This window comes from Amblyomma mixtum, chromosome 1 (assembly GCF_055824585.1).
Source record: "Amblyomma mixtum isolate Tamu chromosome 1, ASM5582458v1, whole genome shotgun sequence".
In the NCBI taxonomy this organism is placed as follows: Eukaryota; Metazoa; Arthropoda; class Arachnida; order Ixodida; family Ixodidae; genus Amblyomma; species Amblyomma mixtum.
The window spans coordinates 86,164,434-86,191,371 of NC_143012.1; the positions used below are offsets into that span (position 1 = coordinate 86,164,434).

Genomic DNA, 26,938 nt, shown 5'->3' on the forward strand with positions numbered 1-26,938 from the left:
TACGAGAGAATATCACGGAAGGAGACCACGTAGTGCGTGGGCCGCGGGCGAACGGACTGTCGTGTGAATCGCCCTTTAGCGCCATTTTAAGTACGTGCGCAGTCGCCTTCTTTGCGCGAGGAACGTGCCGGCCACACGAATGGCTCGAAGGGCAACGCGAAAATCGCGAGCCGGCCGCCCTAGAAGCTCGCCAGGAGCAGAACAGCTGTGAAATAAAATACGAGCAGAATCGCTTTATTAAGGCGAAAGCCTTTAATGCCTCATACTGTCGTGAGCAGGGAATGCTAGCAAGTGTGTTCGAGTTCCGGCGAAGAAAAAATAAACTTTATTGAGACTGGGAATCGAACCAGGGCGTTTGGCACTTCAAGGGTAGTCGCTGCCATTCCGCCACGAACACGGTTTGAGCAAGAATAAAGGCAGATCTAGTGAACGCGCGGGTTTCGTGAGTGAAATAAAACGAATGGAAAAATTGCGAGTATGAAAAGAAAGAAAAATAGAAGAAATTAGATCATAAAACACGAAAAATATTAGAGAAAAGGCACATCTAGTGAACGCACGGGTTTCGTGAGTGAAATAAAAAAAATAAAAAAAATGCGAATATGAAAAGAAACAAAATAACAAAGAAATTAAACTATAAAGCATGAAAAATATTAAAGAACACAGACCGCGTGGTCCAGAAGACGCTGTTGGGTTTGGGATTGGGTTTGGGATAAAAAGCCTGCTATGGGATTCCTCTGTACGGAAGATCACTCACAGCCAGGTGTTGGACACAGAAAACGTTTAAAAAATATTCGGTTCCAAAGATTACCTAAATGCTAACTCTCACGATCTAGACCCATCGCTAGCGCAATGAACGCTTACGTCACAACGCTGGTAGAGTAACCAACGTTTTAGTGACGTCATACCAAAATACAGTGACATACGATGAGCGGGGCACAGCCGCAGCCATGAGGCACGAGTGACGAACCACGTGAGCGCAGTTGACGCAGCAGCGAACTTCTTTGCGGCGAACTGCCTCTCGCTCGGTTAGTTTTTGTGAGCGTATTGCCGAACTAGCCATGCTTACTGGAATTTCGCAAAGTGCTTCGCATCCTCAAGCGAACCCACGCGGGCCCGCAACGTTTTGGGCCCACGTGACCTTAAGTAGTTGAGCATCCTAGAAAGTGACGTCACTATGCAACTCGGCGTTCTGCAACCGAAACCGAAAATTGTTCACCTAAAAATACGATATTAAATTATTCACTGTGAATATCTGAATCTTCGAGTGTGGATCATGCGTCCTAGAGCAATAAGAGACGTTTGAAACAAATAACGCGCCTACCACAAATTTGGTGTCTCCACCCCTTTGAAGCAGAAGTACACTCGCCCAAAAAAAAGGGATATACGTAAGTATGCAGTTCCGGAGCTCTTATGGACTCACGGACTGACACTCGTTCCCTGCGGACCATGTACCGGGTGTGGACTGTATACCGAAAGTCATGGTAAATCCAGCAAAGAGGCCACCCATGGAGTGGAGGTATACGTACAGTGGTAGCCGTACGTGATCTGCATGTGGCTGAGGAAGATTATGAACGTGAGCAGGACGCTGTTGCACAGCGCCATGATCATGTCGAAGAGGAAGTGGCCCATCCAGTAGACGAAGCCCGACATGCCGGTCATGAGCTGCAGGTGCTTCAACCCGCTGCTCCACTCCACCATGGGGGCGAACACGTGGCTCGCCGCGTACGAGCTCAACGCCAGGGACACGAAGAACGAGTAGAGCAGGCGCGTGATCAGGTTGCGCGTCGTGAACAGCTCCATCTCGTGGCCGAGGCGTTTGTGACCTGCACACACCACGGTCACTGAAACCGTCTTACCATAGTACCATCGTCTCACCATAGAAATCGTCTCACCATAGAAATCGTCTCACCATAGTGTACTGTGGGTGGGCCAGGGGTTGGCAGTATGTTAAGCCCCCTAACGGGCATTTTTTGTCAGAAATGGTGCCAAAATGTTCATTAAGTACCCGCGCTGCCCTCTGTCGGCAAAAAATGCTTTAGACGAGCCCTACTCGCCTTCAGCTGGATACAGTGACAGAAAGCACATGACAAGCTGGACTCGTCATAAGCCAGAAATGACCATTGGCTTAAGGCGAGTATGTCTCGTCCATGTTTTCTAGTGGTTGAATGCAACCAATGTGGTTGTCAATCGGCTTATGACGAGCGTGGCTCGTCCAAGTACTCTAGTGGTTGAATGCGACCATTGTGGAAGATGCAACCAATGTTTTTATTCTGCTGAGTTTTATGCTTTGCCGTGGCACCAGTGCTTGTGTACAAAAGCATCTGTTCAGTGCAGTTGTAGTGGGTCCACAGCAGCCTCCTCTATCTTTCTTCGACCTATAGGGCTATATTAACCTACGGCCACGCTACAAGCAGCACAGGAAAAACGCTGCCACGAGCACTTATGTTGGTGCGACAAAAATTAGAGCAAATTTAATGCCAAATGAATTGCTGTTCTGCGGAGACTAGGACGTCTTGCTGGACTACAAGTGAAAAGCACATGGCTAAAGCAAGTTCTCAATATCACTACGAAATACTTTGCTGAAAAACGCCATTCGAATTCGTGTTCACAAGCAAACGGTGTGCGTTCACTTACCATGTTCAAGCGTGAGCTTTCCATAAAGCCTCTCGAACTCCATTTTATGTATGCGGTTCTTGTCGACGAAAGGGGAGTTCACCAGAGTCATGGCGGACCCCTTCTGGCCCGTGATGTTCCTCAACAGCGCCGTGTGAAGCATGTTCAAAGATAGCAGGGCGCTGTACGGGCACTGGCCGTTGAACCAGGCGTAAGCTCTGCGCCAACACGGAGATCGTGCGTTATTGTTCGAATCGGAGAACGCTCGGGAAAATGCTATAAGCACTGTGACTTTGCCAACACTTATATGTCACGTGGCATAATAAAGCTGGATTTGAAATCCCCAGCGCCATCGCTGAAATCCCGCGAGAACGTTTTTTTAGTCGACTCATTAACAAATTTGCTTAAGCCGAAAAGGAAGCAGCTTGTCTGAAATACGGGCAGCGGTCGACTGCAGCGAAAAGATGGCAGCAAAGGGCGCAGAGGGAGACCGTATACACCGCTGAACTCTCTGCTGTTTGATATATATTTACGTTGTTTTATTTCTTTTTACTTTACCTCACCTCTTCGAAGTACTGCGAAATATTTGTCGCGGTGCTGTCACGCGTTTGTAGTTCTTGCTCAGCGCGTACGGCGCCGCGGGTCGGCTGTCGGGTGCTGCAGCGGGACTATGGATTCTACAGAGGCTTGAATATCTGTGCAGGGTTCTGTAATGCAGCTTACTCTGCGATAAACGCTTGTGCTCTCAAATAACTGCGCCTTCCTCCCATCGGAGCGAGAGTGTCTGCGCGCGGTGAACGCTGGCTGTGCCCTCAGATTTGTCTAGGCCGAACCCGCGTTATGTGCGCGAAGTGCTACCCAACACATCATCATTAGTAACACCGCAAGCTGGACAGTGCCAACATGTATACCTATAAACCAAAGTGTTCTGCAGTGGCCCTAAGTTGGTTTATGCTACCGATGATGGTAGTATAGGTCACAGTTCACAACCGTCCTATAACCAGAGCTAAGATTCCTTTTATTATGGCAGCCGCCCACACTGGGGCAGATGCGACCGAGAGCCCCATTGTCTACGACAGAGTCGACTGCTTGACTTCTCGTACAAAAAAGGGCAGTGGTTTAGCTCTGGTTAAACCTGGTTGTGTTGCGAAAGCATTCGTTCCATCGTTTGCGCCTGTCTTCACCCAACTCCGTGCTCTCCATAACGACCCTCGAAACGAATCCTCCTCCCCCTCTACTATGCACAATTGGCGAAGCGAGCACCGGCGACGGCGGCGCCATCTGGCGAAGCGCGGCGGCGGCGGTAGCTGCTGCGGTTGCTAGGCGACGTCTCAAGGTCATTCGTGGAGTCGCCGCCTCGGCGAAAGCGCGGCCACGATAAAGAGGCGAAACGGTGGGCATATTGTTGCTTTCGCAACAAAAGAGGAAAAAGAATCATCAATATGGAGATACTACTGTGCTTGATGGCATTAACAGCGGTAAGGTATACATTGTCAACACGAAGTGGCGCCGCACCTCTGGTCTCCGAAGACGCTCACGCCGTACTGGTACTCGAAGACGTAGGTGCGGATGTTCTGCTGGGCCCAGAAGAGCAGCTCGCGCTCCACGAATGCGCTCGTAGGCGAGAAGACCTTCACCGAGCGCTCGGACATCACCGGCAGGAGCACGGTGTTGGCGAACTTCTTGCTGCAGAGGTACGTCCCACATTATGCGCAGACACGGGTCTTGGCCCTCTCCGATGCACGCAAAATTATGCTGTCCAGTTCAAATGGAGCGCACTGTATATTTAAGGTGTGCAAAATAAATAACTTCCTAAAGGGCACTGAAGCTACCTTGGATGTCCTGGGGACGTGTGAGATGTCCTGAGGACGTGTGGGACGTCCTGTGGACGTCCATGAACGTCCAATTGAGTTTCATTGTCCATTGGGTTGGAATCATTAGTGATCCGCCGGAATGAGAGACGTTTAGAGAACTGTTAAATATGCAATGAGCTTACTGAGAATTGTCACATACCGATGGCCATATGGGGACGACTGCGGAAAGTGTTTTTTAAGATACGTACACAAGCGCAGCGTTCTTGTTCGTTGATGAAACCAATCTGCATAGCATACGTAACCGAAGAGCACGGCCGAATTAGAAACTGGTGGCCTGAGACTCTCGTATAGTAGGGTAAGTCAAGAACGAAACGGCAGATGGTCTTGAAAGGAGAACTTCAAGCCGATGGCGTCGACCAATGTTCATGACGCTGCGGTTAATTGGATTAGGCCGTGGTTGATCCCTTTTCATCTACCTGCCCCTGAGATGTCACTCCTACATGTGTAAGAGAACTAACCACTACGGCATGAAGTCCGGTCGACGCCATTGGGTGAAGGGCCTCCTTTGAGGCTCTTCCGCCACTTCGTTCTTGAGTTGTATCAAACCATAGTAGAGGTGGAAGCTAGATTTACGTACAGTAAAATGCGGTGATCACCGGCAGGCACGGCACTTTGCTCGTAATGCATACTTTTATTTGAGTGTGTATGTTCAGTTCATACAAGGAGAAGTCTCCTAAGAACTTTCCATAGGCGAAGAAACTCCCTCAAGAATGCTATGCCCCGGGTGTCCATCGAGACATGTGAGGCAGTTACTGCGTATTTCCTTTCCTCAAAACTAATTTTCATTTTCGTTTTTTTTTCTGGAAATGAATGACAATTACAGCTGCATCACAATCCCCTCATCCATGAAGACGGCCGCTACAAGCTCCATTTGTGTCCCACGACTGCAAAAGATACCTTTCTAGAAGTAAGCACACAGACGACAACCGAAATCACGTAATCCCGGCTGCCAATATGATGGTCAATTCCACATACGTGCCACGCTCGCCACGCGCCATATTCGTCCTTTACCTCAAGCGTATGGCGCCAGTCTTCAACAACATAACGATTATGCCCGGTTTCCATCAAGCGTGCTCCTACAGTGTGAACAACAACAGCGTGTTCTTTTTCGAGCAGCAGCTAAGCCCAGCAGTTTTATGTGACGAAGTACTGCGCAGGCGTCGACCCGTTTATCTCATAAAGAGTACACCATAGAGTTAGCGTTGCTAAGACAAAAGCTGCCAGACTTTCTGCCAATCCCCAGAGCACACAAATGAGAGCAAAACCTGCAGAGCACGTGATCATAGCAGCTGCCCGACTCCCTTTCTCACTACAATCACAAAATCACCGTCGGCACAGTCTCGGGACTGCCTACACCTCTGTCCACGTGTCCCTGGTGGTTGAGGTCCGCATCGGTACCCTTATCGATGCCCACAAAGAAGCTGTAGTTCTAGGATGCGACGGACTAGGCTTACGATGGCGCCATTTGCCTTTGAGAAACTTTTTTTATCAATCTATGGCTGCAGGCTGTCCCGAGGTGCCTACTTCGCTGATCCCGAGGCGTCTACCGTCTGCATGGTACTGGTATAGTCAGGCACAACTCAAGAACAATGCAGCAGACGCCCCAAGAGGCCCTCCAGCCAATAGCAACGACTGACTTTCATGTCGCTGCGGTTAATCCTATTACCGTATATTCCGGTGTATAAGACGCGGGTTTTTTTCAAAAATCTTGCTGGTGCGTCCTATACAAGGGTGCGTCTTATATGCGAATTTTCCGGGTTTTTTTTGTGAGTTCAGAAATTACTCAGGTTCATGTTCAAGCTTTCTTCACCGAAAAAATATTACTACCAATAACGCGGTTGTAACATGGTTAATAGTTCAATACGGGGACCGCCGTGCGCAACTTTTTTAGGTGAACTTTATCATGAAACGGCGGGGTTGACCACTTCCGGGATCTTAAACACGCGGCCGTTTCGGAGAGCCCAAGCAAAGGTAATGTGAAATGCCAAAAGATGGCGACAGTCGCGCTTCTCGCCATTGTCAAGAGAAGCCGATTGTAAGGGTTCGGTAGCGGTCGCGGGGGTCATCGGAACGCGGCTGGGGGTGCTCAAAGCGAAGCGTCTCCTTTCTTGGAACGCGGCCGCTCGCGAACGCGCCGGGAAGTACGGGTGTCCACCCACCCGCGGTACCGATTCGCACACGTGCTGGCACGGATGTGTATTTGTGTTTGTTCTATTTTAATTTTAGGGTGGAGGGAATGTTCTCTGCACGTACTGGCACGACCGTGCGTTTGTATTTGTGGAAAGGGCGTTTTGCCCTACGGAAGCTGGAGGGCTGGCCAGGCTCTCGATAAGCCAATCATGTGAACATCGCAACATGATTGGAAGACACGAAATGTGGGCCGGGCCTTTAGGGCTTTAAAACCGGGCCCCGGAGCTGGAAGCGAGGGTTCTGCGCTAAGGTCAGATGCAACGCATCTTCGGCAACGCCGAGTTAGGGGCCTCCCCTAAGTATTAGCCAGTTCCGCCCTTTTTGTTGTTTGTCTTTGTGCCGTTTAATTTGTCTCGAGTGCCTGAACTTGTGTATCTACTGTAAATACTGTACATAAACCTCAGTTATTGCCTTTCTTTATCCCTGCGTCTGTACTCATCGAGAGACCGTCTCTGACGGGCACCCCTGGTGCAATGACATAAGCTTCAGTCTTCGAGTTAAAACCGCCTCTGGCGGGGGCACCCCTGGTGCAAGGGAAGATAAAGAACCTGTGGAACTTTACTGGCGCAGTCGACAGGATCCTGCGGCCTTCGGAAGACGGCGCAGGAAGAAGACAAGGCAGGGAGAAAGGCGAGGACAAGGCGATAGGTCAGCGTTCGTGAACGGACCTACGGAGACACGGCGGCAAGGACGCAAGGACCACGGCAGTAGTCCAGCGACGCGGGACTGCGTCCGGTCAAGGAAGCAGCGCGTCGGGAACTTGACGGTCACCGGCGGCGGACCAGCGGCGTGCGACAGCTCATCGCAGCGTCCGGGGAAAGTGGCGGTGGACTCCGACGCCAAGGAGCTGGCAATGCGGATCGACGCATCGAAACCGTGAGTTTCCTTGGTCGCATTGTTCACGTCCCTGTGTTCGAGCCGGTAGGACAGCTGAGGGGTACGGAAGGCGGGATGGAGAGTTATCCAAGCCGGCCCTCACTTGATGTGAAGTACCGAGTTGAATTAGCATAGGCGCGTTTAGCTTATTATCAGGCTGAGCTTGCGAAAGTGAATGGAGGAAAGGCGCCGCTATGCGAGGAAAAACCTCCGGATTTGCAGGCGTTGGAAGCAAGGCGCCAGCAGCTAGAGCTCGAGCTGGCTAAGCTCAAAGAATCTAGAAGAGCCAGTGAATCAGCCAGGGAGAACTGCTCCGATTCCCGAGTGGTGAGGCCGCCTGTGCTGGAAGACAAAGAATTATGCTTGTCATGCACAGATCAGGGAAACAGCAGTCAGGACGCTGAAAGCAATCAGCCGGTTTGCGGGAATGCATCTTTGTTGGGAAATGCCGCAGAGAGCGAAAACGAGATTTCTGAAGGGATCACAGCTTCGCCACTGCGGGCGGCTAGCAAAGAAAAAGAGCAGCCCAATTCTGATGGTCTAGGGCCAATCGAGACCAAATTGTCCGAAACCAAGCAGGACAGTGATCTAATTCCTGCAGGCTCTATGGATGAGATTGCGATCTGTGACATGGAGCTAGTGACAGGAGAAAGGCTAACGTTGCTGGAACGGCACACTGTGTCGGTCATGGGGCATGAAGGGCCTCGTAGCGTTGCTGATGGCAAGAGCCTTTCATCTGAGGCAGAGAACGGAGGTGGGCCTGTTGCGCCTACCGGGCAGAGCGCCACGGAATTGTCGAACGCACCCGATGGGCGTCCGACCAGGTCCTTCGAGGAGAAGGAAATGTGTGACGACTTGCCACAAGGCAAGCTTGGGTCAAGCGACGGCGAGTCAGCTCGTGCTGCAGATGATGCCACGCAGCCGGCCAGCGCCTATCAAGCAGGGAGCGGCGATTTAAATGTTTGTCCGTGCAAGAACGGTGCAAATAGCTCCAAACGCTCCAAAGTACCAGGGGACAGGCGCATAGCCTTCACAGTGAATATCGGCGCGTGGAACAGTACGTTCCGTGCTGCGGTACGCCAAATTATGTTCAGCAAAGCCTGCCGCACTGTTACAGCTGAACTCGGCAAGAGAGTTGTTCCTTACGCAGCACGCGGTTCGTACCGGCGCGCCAGAGAGAGCGGGCCCTCAGGTGCGTCGTGTAGTGAGGGGTTTGGACCCATCAAAACCCGGGACGTTTTTGATCCTGGAGGGCACCATCTTTTCAGTTCGCGCCCCGTTGTGGCGCCAGCCTAATGAGTGAGTTACCGTTTAGGCGTTAATTGTGTTACTGACAACACGTGGTGGCTCGAATGTACACAGGGACGCTCGGTGCGACTAAGGAGGCTCACGTGGGCATTGTGCGAGTGCTGTGAACGCTCCAGTCGCGAGTGTCTGTGTCTGTGTGCTCATTCGCGAGCAGGACGACGGCGTGCATGCCGGCGAACTGGGTGCAACGCACCAACTTGGACGCTGTGTTACGGCGCACGGCAGGCATGCCACTGTGTGTATTTAAGTGTGCATTTTGCGTGATGTTGTGTTGGTGCCCGTGTGCATTTTGTTGTTTTTGGTTTTGTTCGTGCCAGTGTTTGTGTAGCTGCGGTATGTCACCCACAGGGTGGTTTTGTGACCCGTACCGATCCCTTTGTTAGAATTCTAAAAGTGGCATTTGAGCCCTTTGTAGAATCTTGGGAAGGGCGTGTAAGGGTTCGGTAGCGGTCGCGGGGGTCATCGGAACGCGGCTGGGGGTGCTCAAAGCGAAGCGTCTCCTTTCTTGGAACGCGGCCGCTCGCGAACGCGCCGGGAAGTACGGGTGTCCACCCACCCGCGGTACCGATTCGCACACGTGCTGGCACGGATGTGTATTTGTGTTTGTTCTATTTTAATTTTAGGGTGGAGGGAATGTTCTCTGCACGTACTGGCACGACCGTGCGTTTGTATTTGTGGAAAGGGCGTTTTGCCCTACGGAAGCTGGAGGGCTGGCCAGGCTCTCGATAAGCCAATCATGTGAACATCGCAACATGATTGGAAGACACGAAATGTGGGCCGGGCCTTTAGGGCTTTAAAACCGGGCCCCGGAGCTGGAAGCGAGGGTTCTGCGCTAAGGTCAGATGCAACGCATCTTCGGCAACGCCGAGTTAGGGGCCTCCCCTAAGTATTAGCCAGTTCCGCCCTTTTTGTTGTTTGTCTTTGTGCCGTTTAATTTGTCTCGAGTGCCTGAACTTGTGTATCTACTGTAAATACTGTACATAAACCTCAGTTATTGCCTTTCTTTATCCCTGCGTCTGTACTCATCGAGAGACCGTCTCTGACGGGCACCCCTGGTGCAATGACATAAGCTTCAGTCTTCGAGTTAAAACCGCCTCTGGCGGGGGCACCCCTGGTGCAAGGGAAGATAAAGAACCTGTGGAACTTTACTCCGATGTTTTTTTTTTAGTCACCCTTTGCAAGTATGAGTGCAAAGAGAATGCTTCAGCCGCGTTGCCTTTTCGATAGCGCATCCGAAGATGAAGACTTTGAAGGTTTTATGTAAAAATAAATTGTTGTGGATATAAAGATAGTTCTTTCGCTTTTTTTTTCTTTTGTGCTAAAACGTGGGCGGGTATGGCGTGAGTGTTGCCTTTTTCGATGACTTAGCGTTGCTGAAGAACTTCTCCCACGTACGGTGCATTTTGCGATGGTCGCATAAGCATGCTTAATTAAGCCTCACTAGCCTAACTGGGTAAGCTGGGGTGCGTCTTATACACGGGTGCGTCTTATATACCAATTTTTTCAATGACAGCCTGCATATATGGCGGGTGCGTCTTATACAAGGGTGCGTGTTGTACACCGGAAAATACGGTAAGTCATGGTTAACCCCATTTCATCTGCCTCCCACTACGGTTTGATGCAAGCAGGTGTAAAGCAAGACCTACTGAACTACAGACCTGCACATTTGACGGGGTCCTATGGAGCAGCGTGCGCCAACTTTCGTTAGCTTATTGGTCGTTGAGGGCGCTCGGTTGACCTGTTCGTCTGCTGTCATCATCATCATCGTTTGCCAATTTGCGCAAGATATTTAATACTTTTGTTTCGTCTTCTTCTGCTATCTTAACATCAACAATAAAAATATCCACAATAACGAGTTTTTTCGCTCTGGATGAGTACAAAAAACGTCTTTCTTTTTATCCGCTTTCTTTTCGTCAGCACCACCGTGCCTAGCATAGATAAATGGATGTTAATGATTACGTGGACAAACGACGAAACTGCCTTCTTTGAAATAAAATGATGGAGGAGGCCATCTTGTTCAACAGGTATAATGTAGCGCCACGCTTCCCGTAGGTGTCTTTCCCTAGCGGCAAAAGGCATGAACTAGAACATGCGCGCTGGAGCAGTGCCAAATGTGCAGGTCTGTATTTCAGTAGGTCTTGGTGTAAAGAAACTAACCAAGACGCCATGAGAACCGGTCGACACCATTGGCTGGCGGGACTTCTATGAGGGGCATTCGCTCCTCCTTCTTGAGTCGTATCCGACTGCAGCCTGCTCCGAGCCGTCGTGGTAACACGTACTCGGTCAGGACTGCGTTCGTTTGTGGTTTGCAACGCAGTGCAATACGTGCAGGGTTGCCGTTGGGAATTTTTCAAGAAGAGCCATAACTGAAGCTAAAAGTAGCCAAAAGTAGCCACGCCACCTGATCTTGGCGCCAAATTTGTAGCCAAGTAGAAAAGAACCATTATTATAAGCAACTTTTATTAGTGAACAATAAATATTATCATTTTGAATCAACACAAAAACACAGAGTAAATAAAGAGCACGGAATTTTGGGCCTCTTGCTGGGCCTTCAAGTATCAGGTACGTTGCAAATAAATAAAAGTTCAGTCCGCGTAGTTCATCAAGAGTAGATAGTGTTCTTGCCGGAGTAATTTTGGCACATTCTATTCAATCCCTCAGCAGGAACGTTAAACGATGATGCTGTTTTTTCTTGGAGTCGTAGCCCAAATTTGATTCGCAGAATCGCCATAAGCAAGTCCAGCTTCATTTTGGTACGGATCTCTATTTTCGTCAAGTTCACGCAAGAGAACACACGCTCTGGATCAGCATTAGAAATTGGAAGGGTCAAAATTTTCAGTGCTCCTTGCGCCAAGTGTTGAAAAGGGCATTCGCCGCAAGTGTCCTTGTACGATGCCGCTGCGTGCCCGAAAGTCAAACATGATGCGCGATCAAGTGCACCGCTAATTCTCTGCTGCTGGCGTATTTCAGACTCCAGTTCGTTGGAGGAATATATGCGTCGAGGACGCGCGCGCGCATCAAGGCGACCAGGACAACAATGAGGACAGCAAAACTTGGAAATAATTGTTCTTTTCTGTTCTTGCTTGCTATTGTATATGCAATTGCAAAAAAAAAATGGCTAGTAAATGCGCCAAAATAGAAGTTCAAAGTAGCCAGAAAGTAGCCAAGGAGCCAGCGTGAAATTTTCATCGCCAGACGGGGTTGAAAAGTAGCCAATTTGGCGCAAAGTAGCCACCAACGGCAACCCTGAATACGTGGAACGTCCACGAAGGCCCGCGAGTGCTGCACGCGCGTATAATCAAAGCCCCGTACTGTGCGGGAATGGAATGTCCTGAAAGCAAATATTGTGGAGGCTTCTACTGTGGAGTCGTTTACGGCGTCGCTTAGGAATTCATAACAATTTTGCAGCATTCAACATTTTCTTTTTCTCTTTATTTCCCCCAGTGCACGTTTTGACGCGAGGTGTCGTCTAATGTCGGAAAATTTCAGCGCACACAGGACAGGGACAAAGAAGAGAAGGAAACACCACTCTTCTTCTTCTTCTTCACCTCTTTATAATGGCACATACCCACGTGGGGGGATTGGCCAAGGTATAGTGGTATACATAAGGAAAATTGCATAGGATTACGAGAAAATATCGGAGCCAAACGTGAATTTTGAAAAATGTATTCACTCTTTTTCTTGTTTCCTTCTTTCTCTACTCTTCTTCGCTTTCTTCTCTTCTTTGTCCCTGTCCTGTGTGCGCTGAAATTTTCCGACATGCTGTACCAACTCGCTCGAATGTCAGTGTCGTCTAATGTTGTATAATGTTTCCTCGTTCATTTCTTCGGTATTGTGTGCTGAGTTGCGTGCACTACAAGGAGGTTTTCATTTTGTCAAAGTGTATTTTAAAACCCACTCCTGCTTAAGGCTTTGCAATAAAGCCAGCTGTCTTCTGTATATAAATAAATAAATAGCTGACCTCGCGTTGTCCGCCTCAATGAATCCGTAGGAGACGTCGAAGAGTTCCTTCGGGGTGTACGTGAAGCTCGAGGCAGCCGGCGAGGCGCTGGGCAGCAGGTGTAGCTCGCACAGCACCAGCAGCACCATGGAGGCCACGATGATGCCCACGGACAGCGGCTTGGTCCACCAGACGCGGATCCAGATCAAGAGGCGCTTGTGCAGGAGCGCCAGCAGCACGGAAAACACGCCGGCGTTCGCAGACCGGGCCGTGCAGAGCTGCTTCACGGCTTCCAGCTCTGCGAAACGCGAAACTTGCGTTAGGGGGAAAGTTCAGCGTCTATGAGTTTGGTTGGTTTATTGGTTTATTGGGGTTTAACGTCCCAAAGCTACTGAGGCTATGAGAGACGCCGTAGTGGAGGGCTCCGGAAATTTCGACCACCTGGGGTTCTGACATCGCACAGCACACGGGCCTCTCGAATTTCGCCTCCATCGAAATTCGACTGCCGCGGCCGGGACCGAACCCGCGTCTTTCGGGTCAGCAGCCGAGCACCATAACCACTGAACCACCGCGGCGTTGTGTCATCATTTTGTGTTTTCTGTGTTTGTCATATACTGGGTCCAAGAGAACTACAGCCAATAAATAGAGGGAACAATACGCGTATTCACGAGGCTGCAGACTTATAAAATGGGGGTGACGGAGCAAGGATCATGAAGTCAGGCACAGTTGCTGTAGGATAATTTGTTTCTAAGCTTGTTGGTACATGATCGAAGAGAACTGCAGCTAACAAATAGACGCCACACAGGGAAGAACACACGCAGCCTACGTATCGCAGACTGACTTTATCAACCCTGGCAGGACCGTCAAGCCTCGAGTACATGCCCAATCAGGTGAAAGGTTTCGCATTCGTGTATTGTTGCTTCGGCCTCGGCACCAAGCTTGTTGTTTATATCTTCCGTGCTATCAAGAGCATAGTGCGGTTGTGAAGTACAAATCTTGCGTACATAGCGACAGTGTACAACCAGGGTATCCTTAGAAATGATTCTTGGACCCCACCTTGTGTAAACGAAAATACCTCGTGCCATGGCGCTGTTTGGCCGAAACTGCCCTCGCATCATTAAAAATTCCAAATCTTCATCATCATGGCAATGCTATATACATAGAGCAAGCTGTAATGACTATGTAAACTGATTCCCGGCGACCCTTCGCTGAGGACTTCCATGTGAAAGCAATAAAACAGACAAATGATTGCTGTGAGCCAAGCATGCGTCCTTCACGGTGGATGCTTATCTGTTGGCACCACGATAAGAAATATCTTCAGAGCGAAAGCTCTACTTCTCCCTTACAAAGGTGAAGGTCATGTGGCTACGAAATTTGACCTTCAAACGAGGAGGAGCGCAGGTTTGGCTCTGACGTCATGCCACGTGACTCGCTGCGCCTCGCCAAAGCTGCGTATGCGGAGCCGACGGCACTCTCGCCACTGACGGAAATCGCGGGACTTGTCGTTCTCTACTTAAAAGCGTATGGCGTGTGCATACCTTCACACAAAGCCCCGAATGAACTACGTGCCGGAACTAACGGTTTATGGTTTATGGGGGTTTAACGTGCTTCGGCGATGTATCGTTGCCGTCAAGCGGAATCTGAAGATCTTTATACGATATGGAAAGGCGTCAGATTGGATAACCATGCTTAATAGAGCTTTCGCTCGTCCTACCATATTCAGCCGGACTGAACCATGGCTAATTTTTTTAAGGCGAAACCTTTAATGGCTCATACTGCCATCCGTCAACAAGACGTGTCACACGCGTGTAACTCGGGAACTAAAAGAGATAGAAGAAAACGAATGCTTGCCTCAGATATAGGAAGAAAGAATGAACCTATAAGCCAACTTGCCTGACTAGATTAATTAGTTAATTTTAGGCAAAAATGTCGAAAAATCGTCGAAATAGCGCGGACGTCGATATAGCCACGGGAACAATGTGACGTCACATCCACCGGAAGTCGTCACGGCATAGTGAAAATTATCACAGAATGGTCGATAAAACGTCGAATTTGTGTCAAATTATAATAAAAATTTGTAATTAGCTTAATGAACACTTAAGCTCCCCGAAAGATGTATAATTTGGGTGTCGATGTAGCCACGGGAACGGTGTGACGTCACATCCACCGGAAGTTGCCACGGCATAGTGTCCTCGGCTTTCGCCTCTCTGCCAAAGTGCCCCCGCAATTTTAAATGATTGAACACAATCAACCAAGTCTAATGGAGAGAGGGACAGGCTTTTTTTGAAGAAAGTCCCTCTTCGCCGCAGAGAAATTACCCTGCTGCAGTTATCTTCCTCTTTGTCAGGGGGGGGGGGGGGATTCCGAAAGCATCTGCAAGCATTACGCACCCCCAACTAAATGAGTTATAAGCGTGGGCGAATATTTGAAAAGACATGCAATAAGCGAAAAAAGAAATAAAGAAATAATTGACTCCGATGTTACGGAAATGTAACGCGAAATCCAGCGGACACCTTGTGCACAACTGGAAGGCAGTGAGGTTGGAAACCTGATATGCCTCTTGCAGCGTAGACGATGATAATGCCATGAAATAATTGCTACACAAACTGTGACAATGGCTAGCCGGAATACCGGGTGTCTGTGGTTGCAAAATACAAAAATTGGTTGTGGTTTAGTTCTGGTTAAACCCAGTAGGTAGCAAGAGCTACAGGCCATGGCGCTTCGTCATTACGACGCTTATCGAGACGTTTGACACGCTCTTCTTCGGTCTCTTCGGCACGCTGTCTTCTTCTCGTTTCGTTCCGATGCCGAAGTCCGGTTCTTTCAGCGTAGCCGACTCATCGCTCTCTATAACGGCTCGCCTCCCGCTACACACTGCGACACCCCCTCTCCCTCTACTACGCATGCGCACAACTGGCGAGGCGAGCTGCGCCTTCTCCACGACGAGCGCAACGGTGGAGTGACGTGCGGCGGTTGCTAGGCAACGGCTCACGGTCGGTGCGACCACGGCGACAGTGCGACCATGCTGAAGAGGCGAAGCGGCTGGCGTAGTGTAGCTCTCGCTACAAAAACACTGGCGGCTAGTGTGTTCATCAAAAAGGATGCCTCACGTATATAATTTAGCCGTATTAAGTGGCTGCACGCACGAATCACGGTGTCGTATCGTCATTTAGTACGCCGCGCACCTTGCTTCTCTTTGGCCGAGTCCACGTCCGGGGGTGCCGGGCTTGCAGCGCGAGTGTCACCGGCCCCGACCTTGGGCTTCGGCTCGTTGCCACTGACCATACTGGAAGGAGGCGAAACAATTTAAAGTCCTTACCTTAGGGCATGATGAGTGATCAGCGCTATACTCAGTGATAAGTTTTTTTTTGCAATGAAGTAGAAGCTTTGGGGCTGAACTACGCCCTCTTCCTGCTTGCTGTTATTCGTTCTCGCTTAAAACATACTATGCAGTAAATATCCGTAACACAGCTGCGCGAACTTAAAATTCAGGAAAATACTTTTTTATTATTGCAATTTGCTTGGCACGCTTAGCTACAAATGGTTTTCATAGAGGGCGCCAGCTGTATAAGCGATAGAGCTAATGTGCTATTTGGTGGAATGACACAGTTAAGGATGTTTTGCCCTTGTAGCCTTCCCTTCATTGCCAAGAACAACTGCCGCCGAGTAAATCTGGTTCGCGAAATTATTAGCACAATGATGACGCCACCCATGACTGCCGCTGCCACTGAACAAACAAAATTAGCCCAGTAATTAACTTATTAATGACTGACCGGATTCATGACTGGGGTAAGCACACACCGTATCACGGTCCAGGGTTATATGACTCCCGGTTGGAATTCAGTTGCCGGAGCTCGCTCGTAGATGGCGTTGCGCCGTAGCGCACCGCCGTACATCACCACTTCATCAGCAGAGGTCGGGTATGGAAGATCTGTCTCCGGCAGCAAGCATCATGTTTGTTCACAAAGATGTCGCTGCGGTCGCCAGCGACACGGGGTGTAGGCAACAACGCAGCATGCCTACACTACGCCAAGCAACGCCAAGCGATGCTGCCTTCGAAACTAACTCGCATATGTGAATGTTTCAAAGCGTGCATGTCGCTTGTGGTTATATATTTTTGTTGTGTTCGGAGATTAGCGCGCAACACTTTTCTATCTGTTCGCGCCGCCGCGGTGGCTCAGTGGTTATGGCGCTCGGCTGCTGACCCGAAAGACGCGGGATCGATATCCTGGCCCTGGTGGTCGTATTTTGATGGAGGCGAAATGCCAGAGGCCCGTGTACCGTGCAATGTCAGTGCACATTAAAGAACCTCAGGAGGTCGAAATTATTCGAAGCCCTCCACTATGCCATCCCATAGCCTGAGTCACTTTGGGATGTTAAACCCAACGTTACTAGAACAAACTCAGCTTCACAGCTCCGCCCGGAGAGCTGTCCCAAGTGGCGGTCGCGCGAACTAGTGGCGCTGCGATCGAGTCTTGCTCCCTCGCCGCCGCTCGGTGCGGCTCGCTGGCCCTGTTGCGCCCTTTTTAAAGAGAGCGCTCGCGACAGCCGTTTTGTGTCGTCTGCTTCTCGGTTAATTTTAAGGCGAAAGCCTTTAATGCCCCATACTGTCGTTAGCAGCCGTGTCGGCAGAGGTGTCCTCGTTTCGGCGTCACTATTTAAAAAAAATTCAGGGGGCAATTTGGCTCTCTAAAGTGTTGCAAGGCGAAAGCGTTTCCTGGCCACTGTTTGTTTTTATTTACTTTTTTATTTTTCATATTTTGTTTCTTATTTATTTTTTGCTACTTTCCTTAATTTCATTGTTTTTACTTTTATTTTCACATCTTATTTTTATTTTGTTTTTATTTTTGTTTATTTTCTTATTTCTATTTTTATTTTTATTTTCCTGACTTTACTCCTTTTATTTTATTTATGAAGCCCATGCATTCACTAGATGCGCCTTTATTCATGCTGGAACCTTGAACCTTTTAAGCAGTGACGCCGAAAGGCGGACGAATCTGCTGACGCGTCTGTCGACACGGCAGCCGACGCGTCTGTCGACACTCCTGCCGACGCGTCTGCTAACCACATATGAGGCATTAAAGGCTTTCGCCTTAAAAACTGTCGAGGCTGAGAATCGAACCAGGGCCTTTGGCATTTGAAGTCACTACTCATTTGGCATTTCAACTAGCCATTAACTCATGACTAGTTAGTCATGATTGGTTAATGACTAACTATCCAGTCATGACTGGTCAGTCATTAATCACTCATGTCCTGTTAGTCATGATTGACTAGTTATTCATTAACCAGCCATTACTAGTCATGACTGGTTAGTCATTAGTCATGACTGGTTAGCCATGACTAACCATGACTAATGACGCATTGGTCATGACTGGTTAGTCATTAAGCAGTCGACTAGTTATGACTGGTTATAACTAGTCATGATTGATTAATTACGAACTAGTCATGTCCAGTTAATGACTGGCTAGTCATGACAAACCAGTCATGACTAACCAGTCAACTACTAATGACTGGTTAATGACTAACTTGTCATGACTGCTTAATAACTAACCAGTCATGACAATTAGTAATTGGCCATGGTTAGTCATGATTAATCTGCCATGACTAACCATGACTAATGGCTAACCAGTCATGACTAGCCATGACTGGTTAATTACTAACTAGTCATGACTAACCCTTAATGACTATTTGGGTCATGACTTGACCCATGACTTACTAGTCATGATTGGTTATTGACTAACTAGTCATGATTGCTTATTGACTAACTAGTCATGTCTGGTTAATGACTAGCTATTCATGACTAACCAGCGATGACAAACCAGTCATGACTGGTTAATGACTCGTTAGTCATGACTGTTTTGTCATGACCAACGTTACGTTGGTCATGACTAGCGAGTCATTAGCCAGACATGACTAGTTCGTCATTAACCAATCATGATTAGTTGGTCATGACAAGCTAGTCATTAACCAGACATGACTAGTTAGTCAATAACCAATCATGACTAGTAAGTCATGGGTCAAGTCATGCCCCAATTAGTCATTAATGGTTAGTCATGACTAGTTAGTAATTAACCAGTCATGGTTAGTCATGACTGGTTAGCCATTAGTCATGACGGATTAATCATGACTAACCATGACCAATTACTAATTGTCATTACTGGTTAGTTATTAAGCAGTCATGACAAGTTAGTCATTAACCAGCCATTAGTAGTTGACTGGTTAGTCATGACTAGTCATGACTGGTTTGTCATGACTAGCCAGTCATTAACCGGACATAACTAGTTCGTAATTAATCAATCATGACTGGTTATTCATGGTTCATGACTAGTTATTTATGGGTCATGACTAATTAGTCTCGACCCAATTTGTATGGCTAGCCAAACCAAGTCGCCCCATAGGCTTTGTGCCAACGGCCGAGCGGCCAAAGTTGCGTGGAAAGGCTTTCGCCTCGCGCACTTTAGATCGTCAAAGTGGCCCCTGAATTTTTTTTTAGTATTTTGTGACATCGGGCCTCTTCATGCTGACCTGCTTTGCACCGGGATGCAATAGGCCTCTTGCGCTGGAGTTTCGGGTAACGTGGCGGCGCCTGGTGGCGGCAAGGAGAAGTTGGCTGGGTAGTACCAGGTTGGGTCAGTAGTGAGCCCTGGCTGTGGCGGCGCACCTTTCTAGCCTGCGTTTTGCGTCGATTCGCACGTTTTTCTGCAGTGTTGTGAGTGCGATAAGGATCGTCACTTGTGACCAACCACCCCGCGGCCTGGCCGTGGCTTAGTATTTATAAAACCGACGCTCCGTGTGCCTCCCCAAGCAACCACCGATATCCTTCGGACGGCCGACAGAGGTCCGTTTCGGATGTTCTGTACGTCCGCTGAACATCCACAAACAGCCGGTAGACGTCCGTCGGCCGTCCGAAAGGTGGCCAAAGGTATACGGTTCGCCCACCGACAGACGTCCAGTTGAGTACGTCCATTGGCGGATCTTTCTCGAATATTCGCATATATGGTGCATGCGTGCTTTTTTCACTCCGCGCGATGCAATAAAACCAAAAACAATTGGATGCATAGCACACATATTTTATTGTGGTTGATGATACATCAGCAGAGCAATGGGTTATATTCGGAAAATTTATTAAATGTGACTTCAAATGTGGCAAGCTTGGGACACACATCCGTAATCTTCTCACCCACAGGATTTCTGAAATAAAAACAACGCGGGAAACATCAGTCATGTGAAACAAATGGCGCAATGCAGCAGCCCAAGTAAATACATTGGAACCAATTAATAGAAGTGTTTAATGCTGCAAGTATAACAGACAATGCACTTAAACAAACACCTCAATAAGTATAAGGCAATAACAGCTGTCACTTTTCCACACCATATTTGACAATGTATCTGTTCTTAATTTATTCTCATGGGCCTTAGGGCACTAACCTGCGCAGCACTGTACGCAACTGTGCACAGAAAGCCGCAAAGCTTCCGTTGCGAACCACTGCGAACTACACGTTCTTCCTATGGTCTGCCTTTCGCGCGCGAGTTGAGGGCTCCCGAAAGTGTGAGAACAGCACACACTTGTGGGAGCCATCTCCTCGCGCTTACTGCTCCCACTGTCCTGTGAACGAATGTTATATGAGCATGCTGCATTGTCCTAGAAGCAAGTTCCAAGAAGTGTACTGGATACATACCTTCGTAGGTAATCACATGTGCACTAAGCCTTCTTTAAACCAAGGTCGACGCAGTACGGGATTCCGGTGTTCCAGAAGAGCTTCAGGCGCTTCCCGTATCATTCGAATTGCTTAAGTTACATACTACTTTCGTCCACAGACCGAACAATGCCACACATTATAATCACAGAGCTATAAAGCTCTGCGCGACAACACTACGCGACAAATCAACAACAGCGCTACGGAGCCGTACTGATGGATTGGATTGGACTGACCGCGAACTGACATCTATGATGATGGTGATAGCAGAATGCACGGGAATTTTGATACGAATGGTTTCAATGGCAAGTTTAGCTAGCAAAACGGTGGACATGTCGCACAACTCCACTTATTTGGAGAAGTTTTATAAATATAAAACTAGTCATTGAGTTCTTGCAAAATTCTGCAACATCTGCTTCTCCTCTTAGATGAATTTAGCTCGTTGGCGGCTCTTGCACTGCAGGTAGGAGTGGAATCGCACCAATTTACAAACATCTTCGCGTCAAACCCTCCAACTGATGCAAATAAAATAGTATACATACACGAAAGACGCGAATTTTCTCTGAAATAAAAAACGTCCATACTCATGGCCTGGGAAAATACTCGGCCTTACATCCTTCGGACGTACACCTCGTCTCTCATGCGGATATACAAAAGAGGACACTGCCCGTACGTCCGGCGGATGTACGAATACGGATATCCGAAATCGGATTGTGTTCGTACGTCCGATGGACGTCCGATCTAGGCAAAGGACGTTCGGATCTAGCTCGTACGTCCGACGGATCTCTGTGGTTGCTTGGGTCAGCACGAAACGCAGGCAGCAGAAGGAATCGGCGACGCCGATCCGCCCGAGAGACCTCGTTTAGTCTCGAAAAAGCGTCACCGTTGTTACTGCTGCGTCGTGGGCTGCCACGAGCAAGGTCTGAATCCCAGTATCAAATTCCACCGTTTTCCTTCAAGGTCTCACGAAGCGGAGCGCCGGACGCGCTGGATAGCTGCAGTTCGACGCACTGAGTAAGCGAACCTTCGCGTTGTGCTGGCTGCTTCGCCTGCCTTGATGTTTGTTTGGTTAACCGCGTTGCTGAAATTCGTTCTTTTTGCACATGCAGTCCGGACGGCAAACCGTGGGATGCAGTGCCGACCATCAGGATATGGAGTCGCCACTTTGTGGGTAACGAGAAAAACAATTCGGCCAGTCATCCCGCATATGTACCTACAATCTTCCCCGCAGTCTACAGCCGGCCTCATCCTCCTTGTGTTCGTGTTCTTTTGGCGCTTACCTCTCTCAAAAAATGTATATGTAGCGAACAGCCGCATATGCAGGCGTAGAGAATTTATGCATTCTACAACACAACTTGTCTAGTAGATCCCTACATAGGCAGTTGGACCAAGCAAGCAGCAAAGCAGCAAAAAGTGTACGATGACAATCACCAAACAGTAGGGAATGCACAACAGAGCAAGCAGCAAAAAGTGAGAAACGAACGGCATAATTCAGAGATCATATCAAGGGAATGCACAACACAGCAAAGAGCGCAAAAAATACATGGTATAATTCATATGTCATGTCAACATCTCACTTCAGATAATCCCTATTAATTCAAATCGACAAATCAGCAGGCATGGCTGGTGATTCACGACTAGAGACGCGGCCACTGCGACAATTGAGACAATTCTACTGGTGTAACGTGGTGAGGTGGCCAGGTGCGTGCAAATGACCACAAATGGGCGGGTTGATTAGGTGCGAATTCGCTACGCACTACGAGCAGCCCAGCGTCGAGAGTGAAATGTGCACATTATCGACCTCAAACCAGCACGTATGTGGCAGCGCGGCATCACTGATAACAGCGAACGTGTTCGAGCGATGTCGTTTTAAGGATGAAAAGCTACATCAAGAAAACGACATCAAGCGCGCAGCGCATGAGCTCGCTCTGCAGCGTTATTCGGCTGCGAGCTCATATATGCATTGCATCATGTTAGCATTTGCTGAAGGAACAGATGGCGGCTACTACAACGCAGGCATGACTACTTGTATAGCGAGCTGCAGTCAAGAAAGACTACAGGGGGCCCACCGTTTCGTGGAATATGCTGAAAGACCGCTGCTGGCGCGGCGTGTACCGTCGTGCGCTCGAGCAGTCCCGTATACATGTCTGTTTAGAACTGCTGCGAATTCATATATTGCAAGTATTTCATCGCGTTGGTCCGCTTGAATCTCGAAGCGTGCAGACCTTATCTGAAGTTCAACTTCGTACGCGACTCTCTTCACTTGCGAATGACACCGCGTTGAAACTTCGCCGCTTATTTCTTGAACAGAGTGCACGTGCTTGGCGCTGCATAATTTCTTCCCTTTACACAGCTAGCGTGCCAGCCCTGAAAAAATCTTCGGCGCCCGATATTTGCTGTAGGCCATGGCACAGCACAAGCGAAAGTCGCGGGTCCATACTGCCAACGTGCTTTCCGAAGCAGACGCCAGAGCCCGGTACTACCCAGCCGAGGGCAGAGGGCGCTCTTTAGCACCATTTTCGCAGCGCCCCCTGGGCAATGCAAGAGGTCTATAGCGGGTATCCCAACGATGACTCCACAGACAGTCATTTCAGCGTTTTTGCAATTTTTTCACAATATTAACAGCCTAATTTCGCATCACACAAACGTGTTCTCCAAGATAACACGCAGCTTCGAAGCGAAAGCTGCCATAATGGAAGTATATTGGCACTATAATGGAAGTATTATTTTACTGCAGCCATGTAGAGCCCGAATGCAGCTCGCCAAAACCTCATATGTGCCGGCCGCTCAACGCTTCCGCGCTGCGTGTAGCAGACGACGCGCCCGGCAGGGAGCAAGACTAGGGTGCCTCGATATCGAGGCACCCTAAGCAAGACTCGACTGCAGCGCCATTAGTTCTCGTGACCGCCGCTTGGGACACTCTCCTCCGCTGGGCGGTATGGGGAGCTGCGAAACTGAGTAGGTTCTAGTAACGTTGGTTAAACCCCATGAAACCAAAACCAAATCAACCTCTTCGCCAGAAGGGTCTGTGGTCCTGGCGCTTCCTTCTCGGCTCCTAGTTCACAGAAATAGCGCGGCTACGGCGGGCAACTACGCGGGATCGAACCCGCGCCTTTCGGGTCAGCAGCCGAGCATCCTAACTGAGCCACCTTGGCAGCATGTCCATGGAATGGTCACCCGTTAAATTTTTTTTCTAATTTCTTTAGACATATTTTAAGGCGGAAGCCTTTAATGCCTCATCGTTGTAAGCAGCAGTTGTCGACAGAAATGTCACGCTTTTCAGTTGGTCGAAACGGTCGTGACGTCACAGTGCGCGAATTTCAAACGGGGCCAATTGTACTTTGGCTAGTAACCATGCAGCCAATTAAAGAGATCGTATAGTGATGCTCCAAGTAAGTTTGACTGAGTTTAATTAATTGCTTAGTTAACCAATTAGACCAATTAACCTTTCTAGTCAGACCAGATAAATAAATAAAACCGAGTAAGAAATTGGCTTAGTTAACCAATTAGACCAATTAACCTTCCTAGTCAGACCAGATAAATAAATAAAACCGAGTAAGAAATTGGCCTAGCTTGGGAATCGAACCCCGGTCTCCGGAGTGCGAGTCGAGCGCGCTACCACCACGCCATGCCAGCTCGATGGCTTGGAATGAACAAAGGTGCGTCTAGTGAATACGGTGTCTTCGTTCACTCCCATCTTCCTCCCTTCCCGTTACGGCGAGGTTTAGGTGTCCACCGAGATATGAGAGACAGATACATTTCCTTTCCTCAAAAACCAATTTACCGACGAGTAAGGCGTATTTGTCCGCGTTTCAGATTGGTCCAAATTGTCGTGACGTCACCACGCGCGAATTTTGACGGGTGTCCACCGAAATATGTGAGACAGTTACTGCGCAACTTCCTTTCCTCAAATACAATTTTCAACTAGTGTCTACTGAGACATGTGAGACAGTTACTGCGTAATTTCCTTTCCTCAAATACAATTTTCATTTTCTTCACTACGGCCCCTCTTTCTACCCGCCGCGGTGGCTCAGTGGTAAGGCGCTCGTCTACCGAGCCGGAGTACCCGGGTTCGAACCCGACCGCGGCGGCCGCGTTTCGATGGAGGCGAAACGCAAGAGGCGCCCGTGTGCTGTGCGATGTCAGTGCACGATAAAGATCCCTAGGTGGTCGAAATTATTCCGGAGACCTCCACTACGGCACCTCTTTCTCTCTTTCTTCTTTCACTCCCACCTTCCTCCCTTCCCTTACGGTGCGGTTCAGGTGTCCGCCGAGATATGTGAGACAGTTACTGCGCCATTTCCTTTCCTCAAAAACCAATTTACCAATTTTAATTTTGCCCCTCTTTCTTCTTTCACTCACACTTCCTCCCTTCCTGTACCGTGCGGCTCAGGTGTCCACCGAGACGACAGAGAATTACAGCCCCATTTCCTTTCCTCAAAAAGCGTTGCGTTCAAAGGGCAAGGCATCGCGCCGAACGGGTGGTGGCGTTCCGTGGACTCCCTGGAAGCGCTACAACACGCTGTCGCGTTCCACTCCTAAAGGCGAAGCTTAAGCGTCATTAATTGGCAGTTAATTAATGCACCAACAAAATGTGAAGTGAACAATCGCGTAGCAGAATGCAGCACTCAGGCTTTCGCCTTTCACCACTTTAGCCGCTAAAGTTGCTCGTAATTTTTTTGCAGACTAGTCCGTACACAATGCAAATCCTATGGACAGTCTAGGAAATCTATAAATACCTGGCCATACACTTAAAGTAGACTTGTGTATACAGAGAGTCATAGACTAAGAATAGAGAAAAGGAAATGTCTATGAGAAACGAGTAGAGGATTCCATAAGAAGTGTACAGAAAGTTCATAGACCGTTTTTGTAAGAGAGGACTTCCAGCGACTACGACAAGGAGGACGGAACAACGGCTTTAACAGCTAGAGCTGTAATAGGTGTAGGTTTTTGGGCTTTAATGTCTCAAAGAGACTCAAGGACGCCGTAGTGGAGAGCTCCAGAAGTTTTCACCACCTAGGGTTCTTTAATGTGCACTGACATCGCACAGTGCACGGCCCGCTAGCATTTCGCCTCCATCGAAAACGACCGCCACGGCCGGGATCGAACCCGCATCCTTCGAGTCTGCATTCAAGCAACATAACCACAGAGCCACCACTTCGGACCTAGCGCTAGCGCTGTAACAGACGGAATCCCACACGCACCTTATGTACACGTCCTCCATCGTGCACGAGGTGAGGCTCATGAATGCGATGCCGAGCACGATGCGCCTCTTCTCCAGGTAGTGCAGCATCCTGGCCATGCGGGGCGCGTACTGCACGGTTCACAACGCACCGATTACCCCACACAAACATGGTCATTTTCCTTACCTTACGACATACCGACAAAAAAAGTTCGCGGCTGATCTGTGAGATTAAAGCATAAGAAATGCGTTAGCATAGTAGCTTATGTTTCGTGAGCGCTTCTTGCTCACTAACTGAATTCATTTTATTCACATAACTGACGTTTTAAGTTTTGTTGGCCCTGCTGCTGTAGTTCAAATCTCCCGCCGTTTCATTTTGGAACCGGATGAATATTGATGAAGACGGTTGGCAAAGCACAGCGCGACGGGCTAGCAGTATCACACGGGTCAGAAGGTTCCGCAGATGGCTAACTGGTCTAAAGCTGCAGCTAGCGAAGCTGATCTGTTCATGCCGCCATGGGTTCGAACCCCACTCGTGGTCATAAGTATACAAGTCATTTCTGCGTTCTCGGAGGCTTCTCACAGACAACCAGCTAGCGCCGGGTACTCTTTCACATAAGCGTAGTAATAACTTATCAATAAGCGATCACGTCGCTTCAAGCTGTGAACCCCGAATTACGTCGATTCTTTTCGTACATGCTGAGCGCTTGATGCCGAGTTGCTTGTCTCCAGTGTCAGCTTTCTGTAAGTAACTCGCTAATGCAATTAACGGCGTACTTGACTTAGTAGGACTCTGACGAGAATGTGGCCAAAGTAATGGAACGAAGTCGAGCCTTACCTGGAGAGAGTCGCTCAGGTTGAATACCATCTCCAGTTTGGTCACACGCTTGGGCTCAACTGCTCCCATGTGGTACTGGACGACTTTTTTGACGTCGCGCTCCCTGCGATAGCAAAGTGCGAAAAACATTATCGACCGATTAAGGACTCATATTTTGCACATTTCTAATGATTCACTAGCAGGTGGAGTTTATACTGATGAACTTAAAGTAAATGTTGTACCTGTCGTTAGAGACGGTGAGCGATCCCCACTATCCGACCACAAGCCGATATCGGTAGTAAATGAAATGAATAAAGCGCTTGAAAAAGTACTTTCCAAGAGGATACAGAAAGTTAAGAACGACAATTTCTGTCCCCGTCAGCATGGCTGCAGACCTTAAAGATCTATGTATGCATCACTTCTTTTTCTAATGGAACTAGT

General features: G+C 48.8%; 1 protein-coding gene and 1 long non-coding RNA gene across 2 annotated transcripts in view; one reads left to right on the forward strand and one right to left on the reverse strand.

Moving 5' to 3' along the window:
* LOC149367099 (uncharacterized) overlaps positions 1-21,822 on the forward strand; it is a 434,438-nt gene extending 412,616 nt beyond the window's left edge. Inside the window, exons 2-3 of the long non-coding RNA XR_016284521.1 lie at positions 21,459-21,512; positions 21,608-21,822. This is a non-coding gene — a long non-coding RNA (uncharacterized LOC149367099). The remainder of the gene's footprint in view (positions 1-21,458; positions 21,513-21,607) is intronic.
* The window catches only part of LOC149367108 (phospholipid-transporting ATPase ABCA3-like), a 96,465-nt gene that overhangs the window by 40,413 nt on the left and 29,114 nt on the right, over positions 1-26,938 (reverse strand). The window contains exons 13-19 of the mRNA XM_089554179.1: positions 26,519-26,621; positions 25,703-25,812; positions 15,987-16,087; positions 12,823-13,099; positions 4,129-4,299; positions 2,635-2,831; positions 1,527-1,823 (exon numbers count right to left, since the gene is read on the reverse strand). Coding sequence (XP_089410305.1) covers positions 1,527-1,823; positions 2,635-2,831; positions 4,129-4,299; positions 12,823-13,099; positions 15,987-16,087; positions 25,703-25,812; positions 26,519-26,621 — 1,256 coding nt within the window. The remainder of the gene's footprint in view (positions 1-1,526; positions 1,824-2,634; positions 2,832-4,128; positions 4,300-12,822; positions 13,100-15,986; positions 16,088-25,702; positions 25,813-26,518; positions 26,622-26,938) is intronic.